Source organism: Triticum aestivum, chromosome 1D (genome assembly GCF_018294505.1).
Source record: "Triticum aestivum cultivar Chinese Spring chromosome 1D, IWGSC CS RefSeq v2.1, whole genome shotgun sequence".
Taxonomy (NCBI): domain Eukaryota; kingdom Viridiplantae; phylum Streptophyta; class Magnoliopsida; order Poales; family Poaceae; genus Triticum; species Triticum aestivum.
The window spans coordinates 286,255,888-286,280,842 of record NC_057796.1 but is presented as its reverse complement, the minus strand read 5'-3'; the positions used below and the strand labels follow the sequence as shown (position 1 = coordinate 286,280,842).

Sequence of the window (24,955 nt, the reverse complement as noted above, 5' to 3'; positions counted from 1 at the left end):
CGCTAGTCTCTATAGGTAAGGTATGCAATAGGCTCGGGGTGATCAATGCAATGGCAAGGAATATGTACAAAGATGTCGTCGAGGTTACCGTCCTTGCGTACGGTTGGGGGTCAAAATGATGAAGTGGTCGTTGCCGATGTCGAGTCCGGGGTGATGATGAGTGGTGGTGACGTCGAAGTCGAGCCATTCCTACGTAGCCGAAACACCTTAGGAAATGGAAAAACCGCAAACTCAAAATCTCAAATGTCAAATGGTGGTAGCGGACATGCGGTGGTGGTGTCGGAGATGGCAATACAGAAGTGGTGGTGGTGGTTGATGAAGAAGCGACCGTCCCTAAGTAGCGAAAACACCTTAGGAGACTAAAGTCACAACTCAAGCAACCACAAATGCTATATGGATCAAAATGGGTTAGGTTGCGGAAAGCTATGGTGGTTTTGCCGATGATATGGTGGAGGGCCTAGGCAAAGATGTCAAAAATGTCAATTTTTTATAGAGCAAATGATGTTGGAACATATCTAGATGGATGGGGGATGTAAATAGCTACTCAACGAGCTAAAGAACATCAAAATCAGACTCTGTATGTGGAAGATATGGCCGAAACAAGAAATCGTCCGAAGCAGTTTTTGAACTAGCGGACAGTCCGGTCCTGGGTAGCGGACAGTTCGGTCTTCATCCGAAAACCTTCTGACTCGAGCGTACATTCCGGTATTGGGGAGTGGATAGTCCGGTCCAAGAGCGATTTTGGTCCTGATGCGAGCGGACAGTCCGCTACGAGGAGCGGACAGTCCGGTGCGGGCTGGGAAAGCACGAACTCAAAACTTTAGGCGGAAATGGATGATTTCAAGCTCGAAATTGGTGGGTAAAAAAGAAAAATTGAGGGGAGATTCGTGGTGGGGAGATGAGGGAAGCCAAGATCTACTTGCCAAACATCAAAATCGTGGATCAAACACAACAAAATCTCACAAGAACCAACAAATTGCAAGAAATTTTTTGGGGCTATTTTTGTCGGGATTTTCAAAATTGGGCAAGAATAAGCAAAATTAGGCTAGAAAACAAAGATGGGATGCTCTAATTTCGTAAGAACCTAAGCTCTGATCCAAGATATTGTAGGGTGGAGACCCTAAGTGGAGATCTTTCATGAATTGTAGGGGGAATCCCACAAAGAACACGAAGAAATTACAAGATGTACACTCAAGAACAAGCCCAATTACACATCCACTAGACTCAAATCCACACAAGATCCACAAAGGTACATAAACAACAAGAGGAACATGGGTACATGATAAGGTTCATCCCAAATCCAAGAAGGAGATGAGGTCTTGATGATCCTATGATGGGGATCCTTCCCTAGATGGGTCTTGAATCCACTAGGAATCTTCTCCTAGGAGGTCTTGGTCTCCATGAGAGAAGGTAGATAGAAGCAAAGCTCTCAGGATCATATCATGTACTTTGCTAACCCTAAAAACTGACAGGAGCACGAAATATATAGTCTAGGGGCGAAAGGGTATGGGCCTCGGTGGTTATATGGGATTTTTAGCCCAATTCGTAGCGAAACTGGGTGGACCGGACAGTCCGGTGGTAAGGATCGGACAGTCCGGTGAGTCTAGATGCATTTTCGGGTGCCACCGGACTGTCCGCTGTGGGGACCGGACTGTTTGGTAGTGCAATTTATGTGTGACCGGACTGTCCGCTGTGGGGACCGGACTGTCCGGTAGTGTAATTTTTGCACGCTTCCTTTTCTTCATCTTGACACTTCCGGTCAGCTCTTGGGTCTTGGGGTTGTTCTCCTTGGCCTCCGGGAAGCTTCCTAGCTGCTTGGTGGCGGTTGCCCTCGTACCTAATGATGCACAACGTTCCATGGTGAGGTAGCAACCAAGTCCAGTGGATATTCATGTAAATCTTGAAGAGGAGCGGGTTCACCTTAAGTCCGGTAGGTCCACTTGGGGCTTGAGGTGCTATGAAGGTGTACATGGAGATGACCGTAGGATGCTCCGCGTCACTAATGATTGCTTTGAGTTATACTTAATGGTTTGCCCATAGGCGTTGCTTAATACCATATGTTGGTTTCGAGGTTATAAGGAGATCATGTGTTGACCAAGGTGTTATTCAAGAAGGTATCCAAAGATTGGTCATCGAGAGTTGAGCCTATTGTAAGCATGTCTTGAAGAAGAAAATTGTGCGAACATTCATGTTACCTTTCAAGTCATCATCTTAATGAAGAAAGTATGAAAGATACAAGGTTGATCCAGACAAAGTGCTAAGAGTGGATTCAATTTGATCAACACACAAAGCATAGAATATGTACCAAGTGGGGTCATGTGATATCACAGTATGGTAAGCATTGTCCATTACACACTGTGAACTAACCCATGATCTATGTGTTTGGTGTTTCTATGTGGGGTTAGGTATCTTTCCATGGGCTTGCATCAAAAGGAAGATCTCATATAGCCCAAGAGAGGATGGCATCAAGTGGTGATCGTCATCAAGGTTGCAGTGTGCAAGTTCAAGAGGAGCATAACAAAGAGATCACATGCTTGAAGCTTGTCGACCATTTGGTGATAATGGTCTTGTGAAGATGTGCCTAAAAGTAGCTCTCCCATAGTGGAGTATGGGGAAGCAAATCGTGAGTCCTCACCAAGCGTGCGCTACCAAGAAAGGTGTTCCATCTTGAAGCGGGCATGATCGTCATCATCTAGCTCAACTGGATTATGCGCAAGGCAAATGTTTGACCTTGATAGTTTTCTATTTTATCGGTCTCATGGTGTTAGTTAGGAGACCGGGTTATAGGTGATTATCGTACTATTAATGGGCTCTCTCGGGTGAGTAGCTTGATCGTATCGTTCATAGAGAGGTCAAACCATTGCATCCTTGGCATCATATTTGTTTTTTCTCTTTGTTAGGTTTTAGAGTTTGTGTTCATCTTCTTGTCAAACTCAAGTTCATCGAAACAGAGTTTGATGCATCATCTTTGCGTTTTCGGTGTTGGAGATTTTGCCGGTTCATATTTTGGGAAGGTTCTCTTCTTTATCCAATTGGCATTTCTTCTCCATTACTAGTTCTTAATTTATCCAGTCCTTGTTGGATAGTGCTTGTCGTCATCTATCCAACAAGCTTGAGTGCTGATTTCAGAGTTCGTTTGCAGAAGTTATGGATGTTATGGCTCTGCTGCTATCTATTTAGAGATAGCACCTTCCCCTTAAGAGGTAGTATCGCTTGTGCGATACTTCTGCTGTTGTATCACGCGTACTACCGTGGTGTTTTTTGTTACCCACCAATAATTAGAGGTGGCACCGCTTGTGTTGTACTTCTGCTGTTGTGTTGCGCATACTACCATGGGGTTTTCTGTTAGCCACCAATAATTAGAGGTAGTGCCGCTTGTGCGGTACTTCTGCTATTATGTTGTGCGTACTACTGTGGGGATCTGTTACCCACCAATATCTAGAGGTAGTACCGCTCCCTTAAACGGTGGTACTATTTGAACTTTTCTAGAACATAATGGTTAGATTCGTGGGGGCCTATTTAAGGGGGCCCCATGGTAGAACCGTTGACCAGTCAGACGACACATCGTCACCAAAAAAATGATGCCTGGTCCCACATGTAAGCAACCACATCAGCATCTTCTGGGCCCATATGTCAGCAACATTGACCGGTAAAAACTCATTGTGATTTATTACTGACGGGACCGTCGATGATAAAACCCATGCCGGACCCACATAGAAGAAGCCACCTCAGCAACTGCTGGCCCCACCTGTCTAAATCTTTGACGGGTCAACCCCCCCGGACCGATCACCGGTGACGGGATTATCGTCACCAAAAAGATTTTAGGTGACAGATTGGGCCATCATAGGTTACATTCTGGGCCGTCGCCGAAGACGACCGCTGGTGACATTTTTTGGTCTGTCACCTAACATACGAACTTGCGTGACGAAAAAATTGGTACCATCAAAATTTTATTTTCTATGATGGCGCTTCGGTGACGATGGGCGCGACCACCGAAAAATGTCGCCAGTGTTTTTTCCATGACGAAAACGGGTTATACATGACACAACTGAAGCGTCGCAAAATAGATCAAAGTTTGTAATGGGAAGTCACAATACCTGCAGGACGAGGGGAGAGAAAAGCACAATGAAAGCGCAAGAAAGACGATGCAGGCCCAGGAGACCATGGCACGACGACTGCAGACTTCTTCTGCACCTTTTTAAGCGAAACTGGAAACAACCATCGGCCGCCCCTGGTTTCCGCCACCCTCCCCTACTTGAGCGCAACGATGATTGGCTAGGCAAAGATGGACCTGAGCTGACACAAACCCACAGGAAGCCCGACAGGGAAGTTCACCTTTCTGTTTAGGGGAGCGAAGCGAGGGGATGCCGTTGTGCTTCGTTGAATTCAAATGGAAGGAGAGAGCCACGACAACAAGAAAAAAATATAGGAGGCGATACGAGAGGATGGGCACACGGGGTGTTTTTAAGCAACCCAACCGATGTTGCATGTCCCATCCACGTCAGACAACCAAGCACAAAGCAAGGTTATATCTGGACTCATAGGCGTACCAAATGCACATGCTCATGCGGGACAAACATCTGGCTGACAGGCTCACACGAGCGAAGCTACGATTCGAGCTGGACACCAACGCAACACGGCACCCGTCCAAACCGGGCGCAACCGACCCTGTAGGAGGTGCGTACTCCACATTCTTTATAGGAGTAATCCCCATGTTTTTATACTATGATAAAAAAATAGTATTGTTAAGTTTTTTTGAGCAACGATTGTGGGAGCTCCTATTTACCGCATTCTGCGGCAAATAGACGCCTCTTCACACAGAGCGCGCACAACTGGGCCGGCCCATTGGGGGTAAAGCTCTTAGCCACCGGTCGGGCGCAAAAATTCCGAAACATATAATATGGGCAACTAAAGATTCGATCTCGAGGCCTTCTGTTGCTGTCGTCACCTCGCTAGACGGGTGAACTGACCAATGATTGTGGAAAATGTGTAGCGCCAATTCTAAAGAACAAACTGCAGCAACGTAAATCAACATTACTCAATGTTTTAAAAAACGCAAACAATTTGTTAAATTCTAATTTCTTTTGAAAATGCGAACAATGTTTTGCAAACATGGATAATCTTTGAAAACTTGGAATACCTTTTTGAATTCTGAAGATGTATTGAAAAATGAGAACAAAAAATTGAAATTCCGAACAATTTTCTAAAACACGGACAAAATTTGAAACTCCAAACTTGTTTGAAAATACAAACAAATTTAGAAATTTCAAACAATTTTTAGAAACACGATTTTTTAAAAATCCTTTTTTTGAAAACATGAACATATTTTGAAATTCCGAACATTTATTTGAAACTGCGAACTTTTAAAAAAATGAACAAAAGTTGAAACTCCATTTTTTTGAAAACACGAACAAATTTAGATATACCAAAAAAAATTAGAAACACGAAAAAAAGATTGAAACTGTGAACTTTCTTGAAAACACAAACAAATATTGAAATTACAAACCATTTTTTATATTGCAATTTTTTGAAAACATGGGAAAAAATTGGAATCTCCATTTTTTGAAAAACATGAACAAATTTCGGAATTCAGATTTTTTTTGGAAAATTGGGAACAATTTTTGAAATGTGAACCAAATTTGAAATTTTCAAACATTTTTTGATTTTTCTAAAAGGAACATTTTTAAATTGTAAACAAAAATGCTGAAACTATGAACATCATTTTAAAATTCTGAACAAAATTTTAGAACAAGAACTTTTTTGAATTCTGACTGATATTTAAAATTTTTGGAAAAATTTTGAAAAGAAAATTATACTTTAAAAAGAAAACATGAAAAAATAAAAGAAAAAGAAAGAAAGAAAAAGAAAGAAAAGGAAAAAAAGAACAAAAAAAGAAACAATAACAACAACAACAACAACAACAAAGTCTTTAGTCCCAAACAAGTTGGGGTAGGCTAGAGGTGAAACCCATAAGATCTCGCGATCACTCATGGCTCTGGCACATGGATGGCAAGCTTCCACGCGCCCTTGTCCATAGCTAGTTCTTTGGTGATACTCCGATCGTTCAGGTCTCTCTTAACGGACTCCTTCCATGTCAGATTCGGTCTACCCCGACCTCTCTTGACATTCTCCACATGCTTTAGCCGTCCTCTATGCACTGGAGCTTCTGGAGGCCTGCACTGAATATGCCCAAACCATCTCAGACGGTGTTGGACAAGCTTCTCTTCAATTGGTGCTACCCCAACTCTATCTCGTATATCATCATTCCGGACTCTATCCTTCTTCGTGTGGCCACACATCCATCTCAACGCAACGAGCGGCGAATAGGCTCTGGGAACAGAAAATAAAAAACGAAAAACCCAATAGAAGAAAGAAAAACAGAAAAACCCGGTTTTGGGGAACCATCTAGAAGGTTCCCAAAACCGATTGACTCCCACTGTGGTCACGCTCTAGGGGCCGGCCCAGATCCCTCGCTCCCTGTGTGTGGCATGTGCGTTGCGTCGACAGTTCGACGCAACGAGCGGCGAATAGGTTTCAACGATTGTGTTGTAAAGTAAAACACGAGTGGTGTGAAATGGGCTGGGCTGGAGTAGTAGGCGCCAGCTTGGGCTGGGCTATCTTCTCAGTACGCTCCAAGATGGACACAGATGAGGGAGAGAAGCAAACTGAAACCCTAGCTGCTTGCTGAGGCCCGCCACGCAACAACACGGCACGATGCGGCGGTGGTGCTGCTCCTCCGCCGCCGGCCTCGCCCGCCGCTTCCTCTCCTCCCCCACCGTCGTCCATGCCCGCTCGCCCGTGCCCTCCCTCCCCTTCCGCCGCGACCACTCCCACACCCAGGCGCCTCTGCCCATCATGGGCTCGCTGTTCCACTCGGCGGCAGCCGCTTCGATCGTCCGGCCTCCGGTGATGGCGATGCAGCTGCGCCACTACGCCATCAAGGGCAGGTCCCGCGCGCCGACCACGCCCACCATCTCCAAAGTCAAGAAATACAAGATGAAGGCCCCCTCGTAGGTTCCCAACTCACCCTCCCTTCACCGCCAGTGTATTGCCTGCATTTCTGAATCTCATGGTGGTGTGCGTGTCAGGTCCATGAAGTTCCGCTTCAGAACGATGAAGGACGGCCAGATCCGCAGGTGGAGGGCCGGCAAGCGCCACAACGCACATCAAAAGGTGCGATGCTCTTCGTCTGCTAGTTGCAGTTCCTTTTCCACAACGTACTCACGTTTTGCTTAAATTGCTCTAGATCCATGTATTTCTAATTGATGACGGTACCAAACTATGCCTTTCAATCTTACAAATGCTAGCCTGCTGTGGCGTCGCAATCCTTCCCGCACATTCGAATTACTACTGTCGTATAGATGCATCAATATAGTTTAAAAAAAGGCACGCCTAGGCTCTAGGCGATAGCAAAATGCCTAGCACATAATTGCGCTTAAGCATGTACTTTGGTCAGAAAAGCGCAAGGCGGTTGCAGAATGCACAACTAACACCTAGTGATTTTTTTTTTAACTTTTGTGCATCATGTCTCTCAAATCGCGAGCATACGATGGATAACAGCTGATTTTCTTTCCGCAGTTGCTCCTGATCAATCTATACCAAAGTATAGTTGCCACCGAGGGACCATCTTAGTAAATACGGAGTAGTAGCAAATGCTAGCCTGCTGTAGCGCATAGGGCGATCCTTCCCACACTTTCGAATTACTACTGCTGTATAGATGTATCATGTCTCTCAAATCACAGAATGGAAGCATATGATGGATACTCTGCTCGCCTTTCCACGATTGTTCCGGATCTTTCTATACCAAGTGTAGTTGTCACCGAGATCAAGGGCAAATTAATCTAGTTGATCATCTTAGTAAATATCAGTAGTTCTTCATTCCTGTATAACTTAGCAACTACAGCATCTGTTAATCGTTTCAGTAAAGTTACTTAAAAGCTACACTTTACCTTATACTATTTTGACATAGTCAATCGTAAAATTCAGCAATCCTTTTCCAAAGGAAAAAAGAATGTCAATAAAATGTGAGATAAGTCTGTTTAACACCTCAAAGTATCAGCTCTGGACCATTTCCCTCCCGAAGGGCCTCTTTGATTCACATGAATTCAAAACGCAGGAACAAGAAAAAATACAGGAATGGAGTGGCATGCCTGCTCGAATGATATAGGATACCAGAGTGTTTGGTGTCACAGGAAAAACAAAGAATTGTAAAAAGAGGTTGGAGTGGATGCTAGATTTCCTGTGGAACGTAGAACAGATGATTCCTTAGGAAAAATTCCTATAGGATCCATTCCTACAAATCAAATGACCAACTTAGGAAAAATTCCCAAGGGTTATAATCCTCCAAAAGTCCTATTCTAGCAATCTTTTTTGGTACATCTAGCCCCTTGACCTAATTAAACTGGGTAATTACCCTCCTAACCATGATTGATCAGCTATTCAGCTGGTTTAGTGGATTAGGCACCGGTTTGGCAGATTAGACACCGTTTGATCCGGTCAACGAAGTCAGTTGACGCACTGTGTGACCAGTTCGTTTGGGCTGCATCCGACTTGGCCGATGCCGACCAGGGCCGCCTTAGCCCGAAGTACTCCCGCATTAACTCGAGGAGGCACTGGCTAGACTTCCATGCGACGGTGTGCCATGCATCCCTGTGGCGGACACTAGGTTGCAATCACCAGTCCTCGAGTGTCGTGCGTTTTGTGTGTTTTCGTCTGGCAACTAGAATCGATCAGCTTGATCGTTTTGCTAGCTAGCTTCAGCCATTGGCGACCAGTAGATGTCCTGAACAAATCAGTCAGCCACTGTGTGCTAGCTGTGTATGTACACATCTCGTCAGCTCTGATTTGTTTTTGTCGCTGGAAGTACCCGGTGCTATCGGGGCTGTGCCAACATAGGCCGCAGCAGTAGACGAGCTAGTCTAGGTTTAAGCTGTCCGGCAATGTCCTTGACGCGCAGCCGCAGAGCGCCTCCTTGTCGAGGTCAATGCGGAGGTCTTGGAGAGTCTCCCTCATGGCAACTGATAGGGGGCCATCGACGAGGCTGTGCTCGGTGAAGCACGAGATCACCTCCCTCCTGCGGACGTAGGGCTGTGAGAGTGCCGGCGGCGGCATCCGTATCACATCGATTATGGTTTTCAAGGATGATGAGCTAAGCCGGTGTCTAATCAGCTAAACTGGCCGATAAATCATGGTGAGAGGTATAATTACCTGGTTTATTAGGTTTTGGCTTGGGGGGGGGGGGGGGGGGGGGGGTAAACGGCCTGAAGCTCATAGTTTATGGTGTTAAACGGACTTAACTTGATACATTGAGGTTCTGTCGTTGTACATTTGATTCCAATTGGATTTCTTCTTTGAATTTGCTTGTGATGTGCTTCTGAATTTGCAGTCCAAGGAAGCAAAACGAAGACTTCGGAAGCCTGCTTTAGTGCATTTAGCTTATGCCAAAGTTATAAAGAAGCTCAACTTCTGCGGCTAGGAAATGGATGGATGGAGGATGGGGATTGGCACATGAATCTGATCAATGAATACTGATTGCCAACTGTTATCTTGTTACATTTGTCCTTTGATGCATTGCCATCAGATTTTTGTGCTCCCATCTCTTCACCGATGCCGATGATTATTTTATTGTACTACCATCCACTTGTTTTCTAAACAATCAGTTGATAAAGGCTCCCCTGTGTTTTGTTATGCACACGGAGAAGACTCACCATAGTGATGATAGACAACCTGCTGCCAGTAAGGAAACTCTATGTCCCTTATCCTAGCTTCAGATTCAGTGAGCTTCACATGCCAATGTTTTGACCTGGAGTTCAATTGTAGAAATTCAGAGGACATTGTTCTGTGCTGTGTTTTCTCGAATCACATAGTTCACCGTTTTGTTTATATTGTGGTTGTGATTCGGAGATCTTACTGGTGAAACCATCTGTCAAGGTAAGCTTTCGGCTGCATGGTGAATGTTGTATTTGCTGGTAACTGGGCAACTCTGTGCCATGATACGCTATGGGAGCAGATTGAATCTGAGTATGCATGTGTACCCAAGGATAAAGAGCATCGTTTATTGTCCATACAGAAAGTTCTCTTTTTGAGCTGCAATAGGTCTAGAAAATTATGCATGAAACTAGAATATAATGGATTGCATTGTCCAGTCTCATCAGAGACTATGGGCAACAGGGCTTGCATTGTGGTAATGAGATTCTTGTTGTCGTCTGAGCTTTTATCTGCGCATTCGGGCCTCAGGTTTTCCTTTCAGCATGTTCCTCCTTTCCTTTTTATCTTTCTTTTTAACCTTTTTTAACAGTGCGGCGTGGCCGGATTTCGCCATCAATCATCATGATGAAAAAGTAGATTGGTGGAACTTGAAGTGATGGATCAAGAGATTCAGAAACAGTTGCCGTGTTAGTAAACAAATAAGTGTCTGATTTAGTACATAGTTGTTCTAAATCGGTGACATTTATTTCGGGACGGAGGGAGTATTAGATTGCTTCAAGAAGCGAGTGAAAACTGCATGCATTGGTAAGCTATATACCTTAAGCTAGGTTCAGTATAATTAACCAAGTTGTCATCGACAAGTACATTCGAATCTGGCCTTGCATGTTATCTTGTTGCTAACTATAGTGACATGCTCTTTCCTTCAAGTAAACATAAAAAGGCCCCCCATAGAAGCTACTGCTGACACAAGTAAAAAGTCTCATCATCAGGACTGTGTAACCGTCGATTGCTTGCTCGATTTCGTGGCCTTCAGCGCTAGAGGCAGATGAATGGATTAGATGTAGTCGCAGAAGCCGGAGCTGAAAGGATCAAACAGCTGCTGCTTGCTGTCATCTTCCTGGATCTTGTCGATGGAGGAGAAGACGTTGAGGGCGTCCATGTCCGCGAACAGGTCCAGGTCGCTCTCTTGCTTCAGCTGATGGTGAGCACCAGCACAGTCGACGTCGACGTTGGTGTTGCTACTGTTACGAGCTGCCGCGACCGCCAATGAAGAGGAAGAGGAGGTGGCCATCTTGGCGGTGGCGGCGGCGGAGGAGGGGCGGGTTGATCCGGCGAGGGCGTTGCGCTGGGTCGGCCACGGGTGGTTGTGGTCGGAGGTGTAGGTGATGACGAGCATGTTGGGGTCGGTGCGGCTGCGCTCCACCTGCTTCCTCGCCGGGCACCCCTTGGAGCTGCTGCAGCGGTAGTAGCCCCTCGGGTACGGCGACCCCTTGATGGGCTTCTGCCCGTACTTCCTCCACGCCCACAGGTCCGACGGCACCACCTCGCCGCTCGTGCTATGCCGGCCGCTCGCCCCCGGCGCCGCCGTCGGCGCCGGAATGCACACCACCTTCTTCGACTGGCTCTTCCTGCACACACGCATGCAGCATCGATTACGGCATGTTTTAACACGTAGTAGTGTAGTGCCATCGAGCCGTGTGGAAGCTAGACTGGACAGATGAGAATATGTTAACCTTGGTTTCATTGCAGCTGGTACACGATGGTGATGGACGATCGACATGTGCTGCAGACGGTCGCCTATCTCCGGCGGCGGCGCGACCACCATGTCGCCTTCCCTCTCGATGCCCGGCCGACGAAGCATCCCGGCCAGCGACTCTGGATGCGGCCGCGTATATGTCGTCGCCGGCGGTGAATGCAGCGAGATCACGTGATGATCAGACGAAGGAGGCCGGGTAATGTTGCCGCCCATCATCATGGCCACCATCCCCAGCTGCTCATCGCCATGGCCGACGACCAGGCCGCCTCCACCACTTCCTCCTTCCAGCAGCAGCGAGCTGTACTCCTCCTCCTCCTCGTCGTCGGCAGCCGGGGTTGGCAGCTGATGAGGCGGGTGCAGGCTTGCTCTCACGACATCGGAGAGATCTCCTTGCTCGCCGGGCGACAGCCAAAACAGGTCACACATGATCGACCCGACGGCCGCGGTCGCTGACTCCGGTGTTGATTCACTGGTGCAGGTTATGATCGATCAGCCTGCAAGCGCAGCGCCGTGACCTACCATGCATGCATACTCCCTCTTAGAGAGGAGTCAGCCGAGCGAGCGCTTATTGTATATATGTGCATGAGGACAGCCAGCTAGCTACACACATGTAGTACTACAAATGAGTGGAAACTGGAAACCCGGGGCTGACTTTTAACACTGGTAAGGAAAAGCGGCGGCAAAGCAAGACGAAGGTGGTGGTGGTGCTACCATTATACAGGCGAGAAAGGAGACAACTTATATAGATCCAATAATAAAATTCACGGTAACTAGTTCGCCAGGGAGCATGCATGCATGTAACTATATCTAATCAAGTGATCACAATATTTGAACGAACGGGCTACTGCATATGTCTGCTCACTGATAGAGCCAGCCATTCCGGTGGTCTTGTCTTGCACGGTCCAAATCAGCAACCCCCCTATCGACGATCATCCATCCATCGATGGCTACTATCGTTTCAGCGACGATCGATCCATCTCCTTTTTCATTTTCTGTCAAAAAGGACCTCTCGCCGGCCCTCGATTTCACTACCTCCTCTAGCTTTTATCTTTTCTTTTGCCTTTTTGTATCCCGCCGATTCCAGCCACATTTAATCATTTCATGGGTTTCGGCGAGCACTAGCAGCTTGTTAAGCTGGCCGGCAAGAAGGTGGTAGAAATGAGATGCATTGATCTATCCTGGGCATGCAGCAGCTTTCTGAATTTACTGCCACATATGCATGCCCTCCAGCTACCACATGGCATATGTGGCATTCTCTCCGACAGGGTTTATAAGGGCTAACATGTATTTCAAGATCTATTTTGACCATGAGAGTCATACCAATAATATATGATATAGGACTATGTATGCCACAATAAGTATACAATCGAATTTGTATTAGAAAGAAGTTTCCAGTGATATAACTTTTATATCACACACACGGCACATATAATATTATCAATGGTGGCCAAAGTAATCCAAAAAAAAAAACTTATTAAGCATTACTAACTTGGACGGAAGGACTAAGCTATCTTTAAAAAAAATGCATGTCCTCCAACTGAAATTAACACAAAATGTCAAGCTAGTGACAATTGGGATTAATTTACCACGAGGAGGATTTCCTATCACTAGTTACCATGGAACCCGTTTGTGGTTTCGCCTGTGTGGAAGTTCCCAAAAATTATGAAAAAAAAAACATACGGTAACACTAGAACTATAATGTAAGATGATCTAATGGAGGGATTAAAAAGTACGGCTTAATGTGCCCTGGACGAAAAATAACCTTTTCTTTGCCGAGCGCACATAAAAGCATATTTACGCAATCGCTCCATTGGATCATCTAATATCATTCGCGTGATGTTCCACCATTTGTTTCATATTTCTTTTAGCAATTTTTAACCTTTAAATATTAACGAGCCTTAACGAGTTCCCCACACAACAATGATACATGCAATTTTACCTATCTAGGATCGAATCAACGCTAATCATATACATGGCCTAATCCAGACAAAGGCAACATGATATTAAAAAAACATTGACATCGTCTATTTTCGACTATAATACTATATTTCCTTGATCTTAAATGTAATACCCCCTTAGGTCCATATTAATTGACGCTGGTTTAGTATAAAGTTGTACTAACTTTGTACTAAACCAGCATCAATTAATTTGGATCGGACGGAGTATAAATCGATTAGGGCATAGGCATGGTCTTAATGATGGTGCTTTAACCATAAATATGTAACCAAACATATTTCATGTAGAAATACTTATATAATTGATGAAAATCCAATAATGTCAACAAGATGTCTTGGATGTGAGTAATTTTTTCATATTCGGTTGAGTGTATAAATGTCTCACAGCAAAAAAAAGTTTCTAAATGTCTGACTTACATTTTGAAAGGGATATAGTAAGTTAGTAACTGCTCTTTTTCCAAAATAAGTGTCATGGTTTTAGGGAGTTTTTTTTAAATGGAGGCAAAAGAATTGCCTCATCGATTAATTAAACAAAAAAGAATTGTCCAGTTAATTAATGAAAAACCGAACGGAAACCAATAGTTTTAGGGAGTAGTAAAGTCTGAGAAGCAAAATAAACTTTGCTTTAGGATATCTACACTAGGTAGGTAACTAGCTAGGCTAGAGGTGGAGAGGCACCATGAAATAAATAACATGGAAGGAGCACAACAAGATTCTTATTTCCAATGTGTAAACGACAAGCTAGCTAGAATGAATTTATAGTGAAATTAAGGATGCGTTTGGTAGCCCACACATACCCAGCAAGGTCCGCGCGGGAAGAAAATTGACTGTTTGGTTACCCGTATTCACTGTTGGGCCTGCATAGCATGAACATTAAAGCACCTCTGGTCCTGCATCCAGAGGAACGCTCAAATCGACCATTTTTGTGGAGCCAGGCCCGAGCGGTGCAACCCTAGGCACGTGGGCGTGGGCGGTTGCACGCGTGGATGCGGTCTCGAGAAGTCGCATTGTTTTCTGGAGCGTCGTCATAAATTACCCTCACCTCCCTTCCTCACCACGCTCTCCCCTCTTCCCACTCACACCAGCGGCGGCAACCACCGAAGCGACAGCATGACGATCCAAGACGACGGCTACCACCGGAGCGACTGCAGACCTCCAACGGAGCGCATCGGCCATGGCGGTAAGTCCACGCCCTCTTTGTAGATTTAATTCTTTCGACTCGGGCTAGATTTGATTTGAGCACGCGATTGAAGAGTTAGGAGGGGATTGAACACATCGGGGGTGGAGGATTGGATAAAACACAACCATCGATCAATTCTGCACCGACGACTTCTAGGGTTCATAGGTCATTTTCAGATTACATCGGGGTTGGGATACAAACTTTCTTGTCTAGCCGCGGCAATCCTGGAGTCATGTCGAGTGGCGAGGGGGCGTAGCCATCTTATTTTCTTCCTCATCGTCTTCGTCAAGAACGATGGGTCTTGCACGGTCGCCTGCCGCCGACGCCCTGACCACCATCCGCACCTCATCGTTCTCGTCCTCTGACGACCCGAACGTCCTACTCTAGTACGCCACGGCACGCTGGTCTTGAGGCGCCTTTTACTTCCTGTACTTGGCCCATCTTGCCCTCTGTCCAGCATCGCCGGAGTCCACCTGCTTCATGGCCTAGCGCAGGATGTCGACTGACATTGCGCCCTTGGCTGGGTCCGGAATCAGTGTCTTTAGCTCGTCTGGCGTAGCCTTCTTCATCACAGCATGGGCCTTCTTGCGCATGTCATCGACGCTGCTGAAGTTCGAGCACACTTCCATGGTGTGCTTGAACTTCTTACGATCACCGAGCGAGCACCCAAGGAAGAAGGCCCTCCATCAATGCCCCAGGGTAAGGGTTTGTCGGTGTTCTAGGAACGTGGGTACCTAGACTTGCCTGCCTGCGGCCCACGGCGTGGCTCCATCGACAGCCTGGTACGACCCAGCTTCGACATCAACAACTCAAGACCCTCGCGAGGGGCCAAGCCTCGCGAGGCGGACGACACCAAGACCTCCACAAGGGGCGGCCTCCTCAGGCTGGCTCCCGAGGAGCGGAGATCTCTATGCAAGGCTCACCTCATGAGGTCCAGATGATGTGAGCCATGACGACCAAGGCCAGGCGGGCGCCAGCGGGCGCAGTGTACTAGTTGTTGGAGATCGTTGCAGAAATTAAAAAAATTCTACGCATCACCAAGAACAATCTATGGAGTCTTCTAGCAACGAGAGGGAAAAGAGTGCATCTACATACCCTTGTAGATCGCGAGCGGAAGCGTTCAAGTGAACGGGGTTGATGGAGTCGTACTCGTCGTGATCCAAATCACCGATGACCGAGCGCCGAACGGACGGCACCTCCGCGTTCAACACACGTACGGTTGGGAAGACGTCTCCTCCTTCTTGATCCAGCAAGGGGGAGGGAGAGGTTGATGGAGATCCAGCAGCACGACGGCGTGATGGTGGAAGCAGCGGGGATCTCGGCAGGGCTTCGCCAAGCTCAGCGAGAGGGAGAGGTGTCACGGGAGGGAGAGGGAGGCGCCAGGGGCTTGGGTGCGGCTGCCCTCCCTCCCCCCTCTTTATATAGGGGTCCAGGGGGGCGTCGGCCCCCAGAGATCCCATCTCAAAGGGGGGGGCGACGGCCAAGGGGGGGGACTTGCCCCCCAAGTCAAGTGGAGCGCCCCCCCCCACCCCTAGGGTTTCCAACCCTAGGCGCAGGGGAGCCCCAAGGGGGGCGCACCAGGGGCTGGTTCCCTTACCCACTTCAGCCCATGGGGCCCTCCGGGATAGGTGGCCCCACCCGGTGGACCCCCGGGACCCTTCCGGTGGTCCCGGTATAATACCGGTGACCCCCGAAACTTTCCCGGTGGCCGAAACTGGACTTCCTACATATAATTCTTCACCTCCGGACCATTCCGGAACTCATCGTGACGTCCGCGATCTCATCCGGGACTTCGAACAACTTTCGGGTTACCGCATACTAGTATCTCTATAACCCTAGCATCACCGAACCTTAAGTGTGTAGACCCTACGGGTTCGGGAGACATGCAGACATGACCGAGACGACTCTCCGGTCAATAACCAACAGCGGGATCTGGATACCCATGTCGGCTCCCACATGTTCCACGATGATCTCATCGGATGAACCACGATGTCGAGGATTCAATCAATCCCGTATACAATTCCCTTTGTCAATCGGTACGTTACTTGCCCGAGATTCGGTCGTCGGTATCCCAATACCTTGTTCAATCTCGTTACTGGCAAGTCACTTTACTCGTACCGTAATGCATGATCCCGTGAACAAACACTTGGTCACATTGAGCTCATTATGATGATGCATTACCGAGTGGGCCCAGAGATACTTCTCCGTCATACGAAGTGACAAATCCCAGTCTCGATTCGTGCCAACCCAACAGACACTTTTGGAGATACCCGTAGTGCACCTTTATAGCCACCCAGTTACGTTGTGACGTTTGGCACACCCAAAGCACTCCTATGGTATCCGGGAGTTGCACAATCTCATGGTCTAAGGAAATGATACTTGACATTTGGAAAAGCTCTAGCAAACGAACTACACGATCTTGTGCTATGCTTAGGATTGGGTCTTGTCCATCACATCATTCTCCTAATGATGTGATCCCGTTATCAATGACATCCAATGTCCATAGTCAGGAAACCATGACTATCTGTTGATCAACGAGCTAGTCAACTAGAGGCTCACTAGGGACATGTTGTGGTCTATGTATTCACACATGTATTACAATTTCCGGATAACACAATTATAGCATGAACAATAGACAATTATCATGAACAAGGAAATATAATAATAACCATTTTATTATTGCCTCTAGGGCATATTTCCAACACTAGTTTCCTCTTTGGTACTAAGGAGGCAAGCGCAGACGCGGAGTCTCGAGGAATCAGCCAAAGGTTTCCATTCTGGTGCAACAAGACCAAGACCGCCAGGACGGCAGGATGGAGGTCATCACCGAGCCCACCACGGCGTCACGACCAAAGGCTTTTGCAGGCGAAGACTATTTTTGTCAGGATAGCATGTACTAGCCGCCCCCTTTGAATTTGGCCGTTGTGGGATCCCTTCCCGCCTACATTTGGGAAGAGGACCAAGGCCACTATAAATAGGACCTAGCCACCACCGACGGAGGGATCATTAAGACCATCCTTTCCCTCACCAGCTCATCCGAGCCCAAGAACTCCTCTCCTCCGGAGGTTGTTCTCCCACTGTACTAGTTCATCCTCAGCCCCTCGAGGCCAATCCATCACAAAGCAGGAGTAGGGTTTTACACCGCAAGGTGGCCCGAACCTGGGAAACTGTCGTGTCTCTTTTCCATTCGATTCGTCGAGCTAGGCCGCGAGGTTAGCGAGCAAGCAGACTGGGGAGGACAAGTTCTTTGCACGCACCCCAAAGTTCGAACCTCTCAAGGGTCTGCGAACCTGAAATCCGACATTTGACGCGCCAGGTAGGGGTGCGTCGGAGCCTCTCTTTCGCCGGTCGACTCGCCAGCGCTCCACTGCTTCCATGGCTGACGCTCGCCGAGCCCGTGCTGAGCGTCGGGCCGCCCTTCCGGTTCGCGTCGCCCAGACGGCGCCTGCTGGTGGGCCTCCGCGTCGGACTCCATCGCCTGCCGCCAACGCTGCCACCGGCCCAGCGGGGCATGAGCAACAAGCTTCGTCGCTGCACCCCTCTGTGCGGTGTGATGGGTGCACCGCCACCCCATCGCTGACTCCGGCTGGTTCGTCGTCCCACGCTCGTCACGGCCCGGCGAACGCGCAGGCTGCGTTGCTTATGGTGCGTGAGCTCCTGTGCTATCGCCCCGTCGACGACCTCTACGAAGACTGGCTGGACCGCATCGCCGAGCTCGTCAGCGCTGCCGGGGGCTCTCCTGCATCGTCTCTTTCGCTACCTCACCCACCGCCTGCGGCGGGTGATGTAGCCCACGGAGCACCTCCTCCACCGCCCCCTCGTCAAGACATCGCCCTCGGACCAAGGCGCGAGGCCCCGCGGCGCGACCCGTCACGCAGGGTGCCGGCGCGCGAAGAAGAAAGCTGCCAGGTGGTCCAACGGGCGCAAGGAGAGGCGCGTGCGCTTCCAGCGCCGCCGCGTCAAGACCGCGCGCCGCCTATGGCGGTGACGCGCGAGCTCCAAGATCAAGCTCCACCTCCACGACGGGCTCCTGTGACCACAGCAGGCTGCCGCGCCTTCACTCCCGAGCTACGCAGCATCGTCTGGCTGGAGAAGTTCAAGCCCGACCTGCCTCCACGCTACGACGACACCCCCGACCCTGCTGAGTTCCTGCAGCTCTACGAGCTGAGCATCGAGGCGGCCAACAGCGACGAGAAGGTTATGGTGAACTGGTTTCCAATGGCCCTCAAGGATGGTGCGCGCTCGTGGCTCCTGAACCTGCCCGCGGGATCGATCTCCTCCTGGGACGAAATGCAAGAGCGTTTCGTCGCCAACTTCCAGGGCACTCGCGACTGCCCGCCGGCTGCGGGTGACCTGCGGCGCATCAAGCTGCAGCCAGAAGAGACCCTGCATAAGTACATCCAGTGCTTCAACAGCGTTCCTCTCAAGATCCCCAAGGTGTCGGACGAGGCCATCATCTCCGCATTCACTGATGGCGTCTGTGACGTCAAGATGAAGGAAGAGCTCGCCATACACGAGGACCTGTGCACGGCCATGGAGATGTTCAACATGGCGACCAAGTGCGCAAGAGCTGAGGAAGGACGCCTCTCCCTCCTCGAGCTCCCGGAGGCCGACCCAGAGGACAAGAAGGCCAAGGACGTGAAGCGCAAGGGGGCAGCCGTGCTCGCGGCCGAACCAGAGATGAAGCGCGACTGCGATCACCCGGATTCATCCAAGAGCAGCCGCCCGTTCTATGTCTTCCACAACGTGCACAACCACAACACCAACGACTGTCAGGAGCTCAGGGCCATCCGCGACGGGCGCCTCGGTCGTCGCCCCGAGCGCAACGATCGAGGCTACGACTGCGGAGGAGGCCGAAGTGGAGGACGCTGGGAGACCGCGGCCCCCGCCAGGAGTGGTGCGACCAGCCTCGTGAGGATCGCTGGCAGGGCCAGCCTCGCGAGGGCCCCTGGAGGGATCAGCCTCGCGAGGACCGCCCTCAGGGCAACGCTGGGCTCCCTCCGCTGCCACCACCACCAAGAAGGAACGACAACCACCACCAGGACGAGGGGGCTGGGGGCTTCCAGGAGCCTCGAGCCGTCGCTTGCATCCTAGGCGGCGCCCAGGCCCCAGCCTCGCATTGCATCTTCAAGCAGTTTGCTCATGACGTGAACGTGGCCCTCCCCAAGATCGAGGCTACGCGTCCGCTTAGGTGGTCCAAGTGCACCATCACCTTCAACTCGTCCGACCAGCTCAAGTGCGCTGAAACTGCCGACGCTCTCCCAATGCTCTGCTCGCCTACCATCAGCAACGTCCTCGTCACCAAGACTCTCATCGATGGTGACGCGGGGCTCAATGTTCTTTCCATCGAGACGTTTGACCGCCTCCAAGTGCCCTATGACCAACTGCAGCCCACCAAGCCTTTCTCAGGGGTGACCGACGGCTCCACCACCCCGATAGGGCAGATCCGCCTCCCTGTCACCTTCGGCAAGCGCGACAACTACCGCACAGAGCTCATCGACTTCGACGTCGCCCACATCTGTCTCCCATACAACGCCATCCTTGGGTATCCGGCCCTAGCCAAATTCATGGCAATGACTCATCATGGTTACAATGTCCTCAAAATGCCCGGGAGCCGCGACATCATCACGGTGGCCTGCGAAGAGAAGGATGCGGTGTGCTCTCTTGAGCGCGCCTACCAGGCTGCGGCAGTCGAGAACCCAGACGACGAGGGCACCATCTACCCTCCTGAGGCCGTCCCCAAGAAGAAGAAGCAGCTGCTTCGCCAAGAACCTCAGGAGAGCGGTGTGTCCAGCGGCACCACCTCAGGACCTGCGCCCACTGCCGGGGCGCCTCCCTCCCTCACATAGGAAGGCACGCCCGGCGCCCCCTTAGGCTGGGCTCGAGGGCTCTCCTCTGGAGGGCCTCTGACCTAGCCAGCGTCACGAGGAAGGCGCTCGGGCACCACGTGGAGGCGTGCTTCAGCGCGCGCTTTCACCAGGAGGGCACAAGGCGCGGGGTGCCAGGTGCTCAAGAATTCATCGCTAAGGCAACCGAGGAGCTTCAAGAGGCGAGAGCCATGCGCGGCGACCTCCGCCCACCACCCGGTTCGGCTCCTTGTCCTGGCGAGGACAGCGAGCTGCGCGCCTGCGTCAACATCCTTGGGCTCAACAGGGCCGCATCTCAGGAGCGCTTCTGGCCATCGCGAGCTGGCCGGTGCGAGGGTCCCCCTCACAGCTATGTTCGCATGCCTTTTGGCTTGCCGAACGCGGCTGTTACGTTCCAGTGCCACATGCGGAGCGTCCTGGCGGCTCAGGAGGCCAGGCACCAGGTGGTCCTGATGGAAATGGCGACAGTTCTTCACGAGCCTCCCGGGCCTCTGGAGCCTCCCGAGGTTCAGGACCTAGGTGGCTCATGAGGAGCGACTTCTTCAGCACGTGTCTCCAGCTACTTCAACATCCCTTCAGCAATGGTGCCAGGTGATGTTGGGATCTACGGTAGGGTGCGTCGACTGTAAATTAAAATTTTCCTACGCACAGAACAACCAAGAACATGCTATGGGAGATGGATCACAGTTCGTTACCACTAGACGCGCAGTGTCGTGCAGCGGAAGAAGAGTTGGGGCAGCGCGTCCGCGTGGATCGTCTCCTCCTCGTGCGATCTCCCTCGAACAGCCGGTCATCGGTTCCCACATACAGGTTCGCTGGAGTGGCGCAAGTGCACCGCCACTAACGGTATCCGCGCATGCAGGAGGAACATCGTGCGGCGGACTGCTAGGTCCGATCACACAACCAGCGGCGAGCGGATGTGTATATTCACAACACATGCTGACCCTCGTGACAGCGCCGAAGCGATCAACCGCATGAGTGTGCCGCACCTCCACTTTATATAGGCGTCCGTCACGGGCTCAACACTTGGGCCTCGCATGGACCCTAAAGCCCACAAGTCTACTCGGCCACAATCCGAATACAGCTCGGATCACATCCGACCAGTGCCTTCGGATCCGACCTCGTAGGTTCCTTCCCTTAAGCGCGCAACCCCTTAGGTTCAAGCCGGCTTGGTTGCAGTTCGGATCACCTCCGAACTGCACGGTTGGTAGCGGCCTCTAGCAAGGCATGCCGAACACCAAGCAGACTATGAAGCTAGTTAGGCGAACTTGTACAACATGTCACACTTCTGTTCCCTTTGTCACACGATATATGTTGTCTGGCTCAAGGCGAGATTGTCATCCTTGTGCTAGCCCGACCTCTTTCTCGTTCCAGTGATGCCGACCATAAACCGGATTATCTCATAATCCTAATCGCATGGCCATGCTTATCTTGGTCGGATCACACGAGGGGCCCAGAGTATATCTCTCCTGATCGGAGGGGCAAATCCCATCTTGCTCGACCACGTCTCGCAGCATGGGTCTGGATAAACCCGAAACCTACCTTTGTAACTACCCAGTTACGGAGTAGCGTTTGGTCGGCCCAAAGCAAGTCTGTCACCATCCCGAGTACATGCGTCAGCTCAGGTCTTAGGACATAGAATGTATGTTGTACTAGAGACTCGCAGATGACATATCGTTGCGTCTCATAGTTGGGTCTGTCCGACTCGGATCCGGCTACGTCGAATCCGACCAGGCCTTTCCGAGTCCATATTATCCGGTTAGCACCCAATGCTCCATGGCTAGTGAGACCGAGCCATCGACCGTGTCATATGCTAGTCTAGTCGATCGGCTGCGCGTCCACACAGCCCTTTCGACTAGGGACCTTTTAGGACAGTCATCATACAATGGATAGTCCCACAAACAAGTCGCGTACTTGCTGATACACATCATTGATAATGTCCAAGGACTATATTTATTCATAAACACATAGGAAATATCATCGTACATGATTGCCTCTAGGGCATATCTCCAACAGGTGACATCTTCTGGTTTGTTCAGTTGGGGGCGCCCCTCGGGCTACATTATCCCCAGACCGCATGTGCCTGTCCCTGCGGCATGTATCCTTTTGCATCTGTGATTTGCTCAGTTGGGGGCGCCCCTTGGGCTGCATCATCCCCAAGCCGCATGGGTCTGTCCCTGTGGCATGTATCGTTTTGCATCTATTAGAACTAGCTCTACTCTACCCATGAGATGATTTAGGTTATCAACCACCTGCCTGTTGTTTGTCGCCCTTCGCGGCCTCCCGCGTTGCTGACCGGCCTCTTGCTCATCCCGCACCGGGGGCTACACATGCTGGCACGGCGCTTGTGCTCGGGTCCGTCCCTGCAATGCTGACAAATCTGAGAGATCGAGGCCTGGCTCGCGGCCTGCCCCGCGCACGTCACCTCACCAGATCCTCAGTGCCTTCATCTTCTTGTGGAAAGATCAGTGACAGGACAGCAAGCGCGCTTACGAGTTATGCTCTCCTCTCAGACTAACCCGCAGGCATCCCTGGAGTTAGGCTGCAGGCGGCACCGCCGGCCGTCCTTTTTTCACGCAACTCACTCGCACGTTAAAGGAGGGCTCCTGAGCACCGTGCCTTAGGAGCTCCTACAGACTCTCTAGCCCTCACCCCCTGGCCTTGACCACGGCATCGCGACCTGGCATACCAGCGGCGGCTGAGCCTCGCTCAAGGGTCAGGACTCGAGGACGTAGAGCACTCAGATGAGCGGGGAAAGGGGAAGCCGGCGTGAGCCCTACCTGGAAGCGTCACCGCTAAAGCAAAATTAAGCACCGCGCAAGGGAATCACCACAGGCTCATTAAGATAAGTCGCCTATACATATCAGCGTGAACCTGCTGCCCAGAATTTCGGCTCTTGCAATCTCGCTCGGCAATGCTGCTTTCCTTTTCGGCCTCCAGGGAGCTGCTTGCACGCCAAGGGGGACCTCTCGAGCATCGCGCCTCAGGAGCTCTTACCGGACCTCGGGCCACTCACCTCCTGGCCTTGACCATGGCATCGCGACCTGGCATACCAGTGACGGCCGAAGCCTTCCTGGAGACTAGGACCTTCCGGCGTAGGGCGCTAAACTACCGCGAGAACGAAAAGGGGAACAATGCCGAAGCGAGACACACAACTGCAACCTTATACTAGGAGTAGCAAACATCAGAGCAAAAGCATTACAATTTTTTACATACCCCTACGGGGTTTGTCTCGATTCCTCGAAGGGAAACAAAAGAAGGAAGCTTCAAGGAACCCCGGTTGCTGGGCATCACCGACGACGCCGAGCGGATGCCGCTGCCGTGCTCCGGGCACAGCGAGAGCTCGGTAGCACATAGTTGTCGTCACTCGACTCCGGAGAATCGCTAGGCTCGGGAGAGTCACTGGACTCCCAGGAGTCGTCGCTGCTGCTGGAGGATCTGTCAGCGAGTCCGGAGGCGGCCTCGGCGCCCGCAGCCGTGTCGCACAGGCTGCTTCCCCGGGGCAGCACTCCTCGTCGAAGACCTTGAAGAACAGCGTGCAGGCGCTGTCATACTCGAAATGGATGGCGAGGGCTCCCTCCGGGCGGCAGGCGCGGGCGACCTTGCCCCATCCTCGGGTCATGAAGATTTTGCCCGCGGGGACGACCTCGACCTCCGCCCCCGTGGCTAGACTGCAGCACCCGGTGTGCTGCAGCCGCAGCTCAAGCGGCCCCCTCGGCGGCATCTCCTCGGCGAAGAACTGCAGGAACCGAATCCACGTGCGTGGTGGCATTGCCGCCCACACCACGAACACGCGCGAGGTGCCCTCGGCGTGGGTTCGCCGGCCGGTTGGCCACGCAGCCTCAGTTTGGCCACCATGGCCACGGCCCATGCTGCGCTGGGCGATGTCGCCCTCTCCGGAGCCTTGCGCACGGGCATACAAAGGGGGTGGGAAGCCAGGCGGCGGCCGCTCGTACCAGGGCCGCGTCACCTCCCGCCTTTCACCAGCGTCGCAAGGGCGACCAAACCTTTTCTTTGGCGGAAGTGGCTCTGGCCCCTCCCGAGGGGCTTTTCCCTTCTCCGCCGCAGAGAATATCCGGATCGACGTCATGGGAACTACGACAAGACGGTAAGGCAAGGAGGAAGAAGAAGGTGCGGGTGTCGAGAAGATGGAGATGAGCGAAGGGGGTTCTGCCCCTCCCCTCATTTATAGCCAGAGGGAGGCCAACCGCCGGCCTCCATGATCGCACGCAATGATGGTTTTCTATGCATGCAGCAGGGTCTCGTCAAGTCGAACAGTTGCCGAGGCAGCGTGGGGAAGCGGAGACACCCACGTCCCATCAATCGCCATGCGTCGACCGAGGCAGCAGGCAGTTAGGGCCCGCAGCGCTCCGCACTTGCCCTTTGGCTTCGCCCCGAAGCCAAGTTCGAGCGCGCCTTGGGCCCGGGGGCTACTGTCGGTGTTCTGGGAACGGGGATACCCAGACTTGCCTGCCTGCGGCCCACGGCG

General features: G+C 51.0%; 1 protein-coding gene and 1 pseudogene across 1 annotated transcript; one reads left to right on the top strand and one right to left on the bottom strand.

Moving 5' to 3' along the window:
* The first annotated feature begins 6,599 nt into the window (after positions 1–6,599).
* LOC123181508 (uncharacterized) lies at positions 6,600–9,882 on the top strand. Its single transcript, XM_044593782.1, has 3 exons — positions 6,600–7,010; positions 7,089–7,173; positions 9,386–9,882. Exons 1-3 carry the CDS (start codon positions 6,715–6,717, stop codon positions 9,473–9,475), a joined length of 471 nt encoding a protein of 156 aa, XP_044449717.1. The 5' UTR covers positions 6,600–6,714; the 3' UTR covers positions 9,476–9,882.
* Positions 9,883–10,416: 534 nt separating this feature from the next.
* On the bottom strand, positions 10,417–24,556 carry LOC123158943 (probable WRKY transcription factor 3; annotated as a pseudogene).
* Between the last annotated feature and the right edge of the window lie 399 nt (positions 24,557–24,955).

Excerpts from the sequence above, each read along its gene's own strand:
- LOC123181508 (XM_044593782.1), top strand. The coding sequence starts at position 6,715 with ATGCGGCGGTGGTGCTGCTCCTCCGCCGCCGGCCTCGCCCGCCGCTTC. Across the intron at positions 7,011-7,088 it reads TACAAGATGAAGGCCCCCTC|GTCCATGAAGTTCCGCTTCA; the intron begins GTAGGTTCCCAA and ends TGTGCGTGTCAG. Across the intron at positions 7,174-9,385 it reads GCCACAACGCACATCAAAAG|TCCAAGGAAGCAAAACGAAG; the intron begins GTGCGATGCTCT and ends CTGAATTTGCAG.